Source organism: Sebastes fasciatus, chromosome 2 (assembly GCF_043250625.1).
Source record: "Sebastes fasciatus isolate fSebFas1 chromosome 2, fSebFas1.pri, whole genome shotgun sequence".
NCBI lineage: Eukaryota > Metazoa > Chordata > Actinopteri > Perciformes > Sebastidae > Sebastes > Sebastes fasciatus.
The window spans coordinates 14,308,251-14,315,037 of NC_133796.1; the positions used below are offsets into that span (position 1 = coordinate 14,308,251).

Here is a 6,787-nt window from a genome sequence, read left to right on the forward strand (position 1 = left end):
AGGTGCTTAAAGCCATTGTATGACAACCACTCTCAAATCCTTAAAGCAATGATGAAGGATCTTAAATCTTGTCTTGCTTAGTGGTTAAGAGCCTCCATGTGGCCATGAATCAGATGCATACGGCCAATAACAAACTCAAGGGCACTAACAACAGAGAGGAGTCTGTAGGCCAACAAAAGAGTGCTCATGGACTTTCTCTATGCAGTTTTTGCAGCTGCTGCTCGTCACGAATAGACAACACTATTAAATACAGTGTGTTGATCATTTTTAAAATTGCTCTAGAACTTTAATCGAAATAAAATGAGTGGTATGTTTTGAAATACCATGAACTAAAGAATAATAAGATCAATAAGTAAGGCTGTAAAGACGATGTGAAGTGAAGGCCTCATCACTAACCCTAATCAATGATAAATGACGTCCCCTGAGCTCAACTTTTTCTCAAATAAAGAAGAAACCACTGAAGGGCTTCAATTATGCATCCATTTGGATAGCATCTGCCCAAGATAGGTTGATTGGCCTAATTAGCAAAGGTTGTGTTATCTGTGTGTTGTTCCATAACACAACACAGTGGATCTACAGTGCCTCCTGAATAACATGTCCATACCCTGAAACTAAATGAATATAATTATTCTACTGTGTTATGGCAATGAGGAAAAATAATCAATGAACTACTTGGTAAATCGTAAGGATTTTTGTAAAGCAGATTACAATAATTGCTTTGGTAAAATGTCATCTTTCAAAGTGAATTGCAGATTAGTGATGAAGTTGAATAAAACAATGAATGGGGCATGCTCTTGAGCTGATTATAAAATGATAGACACAGTGAGAAAAACATCCGGACCTGTGAGAGAGTATGATGCCTAATGTTCTCTGTATTTTCATATTGTTACGCATTGTAATTAATGATTTCTACAATATAGAAATGTGGGGGAAAAAAACAACAGGAAAAGTAAACACTTATGCCATTTTATGATATTATGATATCCAAAATCTACCGCTATAAAGAAAAATAATCAATGATCTACTTGGTAAATCATAAGGATTTTTATAAAGCAGTAAAGTCAATTGATTACAATTATTGCTTTTGGTAAAAATGTCATCTTTCAAAGTGAATTGCAGATTACGTGATGGAGCTAAACAATGAATTGGCTCTGCTCTTGAGCTGATTATAAAATGATAAACACACTGAGAAAAAACCCATCTGGACCTGTGAGAGAGGTTTCGACGTTCACGTGAAGATCTCCACATCAGATCTGCTCCCTCTACAGAGTCTTTCAAAGCACAGCTCAAGACCCACCTCTTTATATTGGCTTTTGAATGTACTTGAATTGTGATTACTAATTGGCCTTTTATAATGCTCATTATAACAGTCTTTTACTCATGTTTTTTTATCTTGGTCTCTGTCTGTGGATATGTGTGAGATTTTGTTGTCTGCTCTGTTGACCTGTTTTTATTCTGCACTATGTCTGTAAAGCACTTTGGTCAGCTCATGTTGTTTTAAATGTGCTATAGAAATAAATTTGACTTGACTTGACTAAATCATAAGGAATTTGTATAAAGCAGTAAAGTCAATTGATTACAATTATTGCTTTTGGTAAAAATGTCATCTTTCAAAGTGAATTGCAGATTAAGTGATGAAGCTGAATAAAACAATGAATGGGCTCTGCTCTTGAGCTGATTATAAAATGATAAACACACTGAGAAGAAAAACATCTGGACCTGTGTGTGAGAGAGGCTTCGACGTTTACACGTGATGCTTAATACTAAAGCTTTGGGGAGAGCAGGAGTATAGGTAGGCCTGTAAGTAAAGGTGTCTAAATTTACCTGAAATCACTGTATGGGTGAATTATCCAAAATCCGGCGGATTTAACCCGCTCTTGTTCTCGTTCTACCGCCTTCTCACTTCCAAACATCCTCAGGGAGAACTTGTTGACCCCCGGTTGAAGCATTGCTCCGAGCTGTCTGTGTATGAAGCCAGCTTGATATAATCTCTCGTCGTCCGGCAGAATTTGATCAATGCCATCCAACTTTATAAACTGCTGGTCTGGTGGGGAATCGTTTTGGGTACCATCTCCATCACCTCCACCACCTCCACCAGTGGCTCCTTGTTGCGCGTCTTGATCCGGCGGCCCATCATCACCTATAGCTCCGGGTGGGCTCTCCACATCTCCCTCGGTGATGAGGCGCCTCTCCTCCGCAGAGTCAGAAGAGTCGTGCACATGGCGACTTGTGATGGACGAGAGGCTGCCTCGAAATCTCCTGCAATCTCCGTTTGAGCTGGTTTTAGTCGGTCTCCCTATGTCCGTCTCCATGATCCCAGACTGATGATCCCCACTTTTGGTGCTCTCCCCGATCATGCCTTTGCAGCTTCCTCCTCCAGAGGTCGGTGACGGTGACGGTAGTAGAGGCTTCATCCTGAGACTCTTCCTCCGGGTGTCCTTGTTGTCTGCGTCTTCTTCTCCTTCTCCATCGCCCATCATTATGGATGCTTTCTGTCCAATGTGCTGTGGCAAACTGTAGAGCCTTTTACGCATGGAGGAGTGCAGCCTTTCCATTATGACATTGAGAGGAAATTAAATAAAATCCAGATGTGTTAGGCTGTATAGTAACGAATAATGCCACTATATCTGTTTGTGAGAGCGATCAGTCTCTGAATCCCTGCTGCACATGACATGGAAAGCCAGTGGCTCCTACTGAAACAGATGATGAGAAATGCTCTTCCTCATAATTAGACTACCTTGACAGTTGTGCATGTGTCCTCCTCCTCACGCACAGCCTGGCCACTGCGTCCTCGATGAACATCTTCCGACATTTGTGCGCAAAAAAGTGGGAAAAAAACTGCTTGAAAGTCACCTTTAGCGTGACATGTGAGGAGACGTGCCGACGGACGGTGGTGATGATACAGGAGACGAGAGAAAAGGTCATGCACGACGATTTAGGATGCTCTTTTTCAACCAGATGTCTTTTGCCAGCTTGCCATTAAAACAACGCGACACACAATCTTGCAAAAAAAAATACAGTAGAGAGCATTCTTCCAGGGACCGCTGGCTGACATCACTGATCCATAGTCATGGTGCGTTTCTTTTGGCGAATTGTGAATATTCATGATGCTGATCTATTGGGTTGCCATAGGAGCGAGAAACTGCAAATAAGCTCAGCCCACCTTGTTTAAAGGGGAATGCTCTTCCCATTCTTAAAAAAAGGCTCTCCTGTTCTCTCAAGTTAAGGCTACAGGTAGGAGGCGATGCAAAACCCAGTCTTGTTCAGCCCTGCTCTGTGGGCTTCACTGGGAAAACAAAAAACAAGTATAGCCTGTTTGTCATCGCTATTATCAGTCTCATCCGCTGCGTAATTTGCGCACACAAATACAGTTGAAGCTGGAATAGGCTCGTCTATAATTTGGCAAAAGGTGTTTTATCAAACAGACTCCCATATGGAACTATTAGTAAGGAAGTTACCTCTCAAATGTCAATACATATAAATAAGTAACAAATACGTAACAATATGTATTTGTTACTTATTTATTTTTATTTTTTACTTACTTATTTATTTATGTATTAAATAACAAATACAATCACATGTATGCATGTAGCATGCATACATGTGATTGTATGTGTCCAATTAAGGATTTATAATTCACAACATATTCATCTTACAGATGGTGCCACAACACACTTTCTGTTCAAATTAATACATTTTTGAAATTTGAAATATTTGCTTCCCGTCTAGGCTGATGCCAAACAAAAAAAAGCTATGAATATTGTCTTCAGAATAATTCAAATACACCTATATGAGCATATGGGTATACCCTTTCTGCAAATAGTTTGTTATGTTTCCTCGTCATTCCTGCAGTTTATCTAATCGCATAACTCAATTTTACACAATTCTGATCTGTAATATCAACAGTAATGATTAGTAATGTCCATTAGACCTGTAGTAGGCAGACTGTTTTTTGGCATTATTGGGAAAAAAATCCATAATAACCTTTCGGCATATTGTAATTCATGTGTCATGAGAGAAAACTAGACTTGTGCACCTCCTCATGGCTCTGTTTTCAGGCTTTAAAAAATCTAGCCTGTGTTGAAAGACTTTGGCCAATCACAGGTCATCTCAGAGAGAGAGAGTTCCTATTGGCTGTTCATTCAACGGAGGCAGCTGTCAATCACTGGCAAACTCCGATCAAACGGTCAAACTAGGCAGTGCTGATCAAATATGAATATGTATTATGTTACTGTAATGCCTGTTTTTCGCCTCAAATGTTTTCAGAAACATCCTGTAGTGTACTGTTTAGCTGTTAAATGAGAAAGTTTGGGACCTGGCAGCCATGTTGAGATCAGTTGAAGAAATATCAAGCACTGCCCACCAGCCAATAGGAACACTCAATAGGAACGCTCTCTCTGAAGCAGCCTCTGATTGGCCAAAGTCTCCTGTCACGGGCTAGAATTTTTAAAGCCTGAAAACAGAGCCATGAGGAGGTGCAGAAGTCTAGTTTTCTCTCAGAACACTTGAATTACAATATGCTGAAATGTTGTTATTATTATTATTATGGAATTTTTGCCCAATGATGCCAACTGAAACTTTAATAAAATTGTAAATTTTAGTGAAACTGACTTAACACTTTTAAGACAACAATATCAGGGACCAATTGTTCATTTATATTATAATAAATACAGTTATTTGTGTATGTTTATAAATACAAATCTTAAAATCATTGTGATGTCTGATGTGTGTTGCAATTTACTGGGCTAGGATTAGGCTTCTGGGCTGTTGAACCCTAACCCTAAGCCTTGAGCAGCGCCACCGCCATAGTGAGGGGGGGGCTCAAAATCCGAAATTCGCCTAGGGCACCAAAAGGGCTAGAGCCGGCCCTGCAAAGTGGAACACTGAAGGAAAGGTGACATGGCGTTTGATTGACGCCATGCCGACCATCAAACACTTGGCGCTCAAATAATTCAAATCGCCTAACTTCTGTATTATCCAAACATATTTTTTTAAGACATTAGTTCGTACACTTATGACATACATGTTCAGGGACAATATTAATTAAAGGTACTGTGAGTGATCACAAATTTAACTTATTCAGTTTGTTGTGAAACTCTTTGAGAGCAATCATCCCTTTTCTTACTAGCTTCGGTCTTACAGTATGTCCTACCTGTGCTCTGTCTCTCTTGTTAGTCAAGTTAGCAGCTGGATCTGGGAAGAAAAAAATTACAGAGGAGAGATCAGTCTGGATGTTGACTAGCTCAAACTGCTTTGAGCAAAACATGGCAGACATCTAATAGAGCTGGACCAATAAATCAGCTAGGCTGATATATCTGCTGATAATAGCTTATTGCGGATAAAATAATAAACTTTATTCATACAGCATTTTTCAAAACAAGGTTACAAAATGCTTTTGTTGAATCAAGAATAAAAACATTTCAGGACTGTAATGAAATAAAATCAATTTACAACAATACAAAATAAAATGGAAATAAAATACCCAAAAGTGATATAAAACATATTATATAATAAATAAAAAGCAATAACATTAATAAAAAGATAAGATATAGATATTGGTGTATATGCTGGAGAATAAGTCAAAAGAAATTGTGGAATTGAAAAGCCAAATTTGATTTAACTGTAAAAGGTCCCCAGTATGTATCTTGGTAAAAATAGAAATCTAAGGGATCTGTATCAAGATTGTTTGTTCATGTTATGTTTACAATTATGTGCTTCTTATTACATTTAATCATTTTTGTACATTGGAGACTTCTCATTGATGACTACATTTGTCACAGAGCAACACATCTGTGGTTCTCAAACATAAATTCACACTAAACTTTGAAAAGAAAACCCCAAGGTCATTTACCAAAACATAACCGCTGTTTGAAGACACTCAAAAGACTTCTCTATCCAGCTGGAAACAAAAATGTTCAGTTGTTTCCCCAAGTTACTGAAGCCAAACAAAGATGTTTTCTTACTTTGTATAAAAACAAGAAAACTATCAATGTATATGTGACCTATTAAAGGGACTGTTTGTAAGAATCAGAAATGCTTGTTAACAGTGACACCTGTGGCCGTTAAGTCAACGAAAGTAAGCGTCGGGTTCGCGCTTGCTCGCTCTAAATACACATGAACGAGCATCGCTCAAAACAGTGAGGCGACACACGTCAGCTAAAACCACAATATCACTCTATATTTCACCTGCTTGGCAGTAATGTTAGCTGACCAGACGAAGGTCTCTCCATGAATCATTGCTGATCCTAGTGTTGGCTTTTCCTGCTTCAGCCTCCCAACCGCGGCCGGAGGGAGACACCGGCACCCGGTCGGAGACGATAATGTATCTCGCTGCGGAGCCCCCTCACTTCGCAAGACACGGAAAACCTCTGTTGGTCTGGAGGAGCTGCAGCAGTTATTTCTGCACAAACGTCCACTGTACATTCGCCAGATATTCTCAGAGCTACGAAGTCTTCTGCAGTGTGTAGTGTGCATGCATGCACGTGAGGTGGAGCGAGCTGAGTGAAGGCAAGCAGGCAGGTAGAGGAGCAGAGGAGCAGAGTACAGCAGAGACTCCGGCCCTGGAGACCAAAGCTACGGTCTCCCCCGCGGACTACGACCGCGGCCAACACTGTTTTGCAAGACGGGCTTCACTAGATATAACTTTGCGGTTTTGGTGCTTCCGTGTAGTTTGTGTTGGAGTCTTGTCTGAACAGCGTAGCCACACGCGAGCGCGCATATGGGAGCTTGCATGGGACACCGACCCGGGTGATTTATACGTGTAAGAAGTTACAAACAGTCCCTTTAA

At 40.1% G+C, this 6,787-nt stretch overlaps 1 protein-coding gene across 2 annotated transcripts in view; it reads right to left on the minus strand.

Annotated features, from left to right (window-relative positions):
• Nucleotides 1-5,196, minus strand: part of hcn4 (hyperpolarization activated cyclic nucleotide-gated potassium channel 4) — a 75,153-nt gene extending 69,957 nt beyond the window's left edge. Inside the window, exon 1 of one of the 2 annotated variants that reach the window (XM_074610733.1) lies at nt 5,153-5,196. Coding sequence is in view for 1 of the 2 variants with exons in the window: in XM_074610725.1 (XP_074466826.1) it covers nt 1,825-2,555 (731 nt within the window). In the remaining variant the exon portion in view is untranslated. Of the gene's footprint in view, nt 1-1,824; nt 3,278-5,152 lie in introns of those variants that run through there. The other variant, XM_074610725.1, reaches the window with a different exon arrangement.
• Between the last annotated feature and the right edge of the window lie 1,591 nt (nt 5,197-6,787).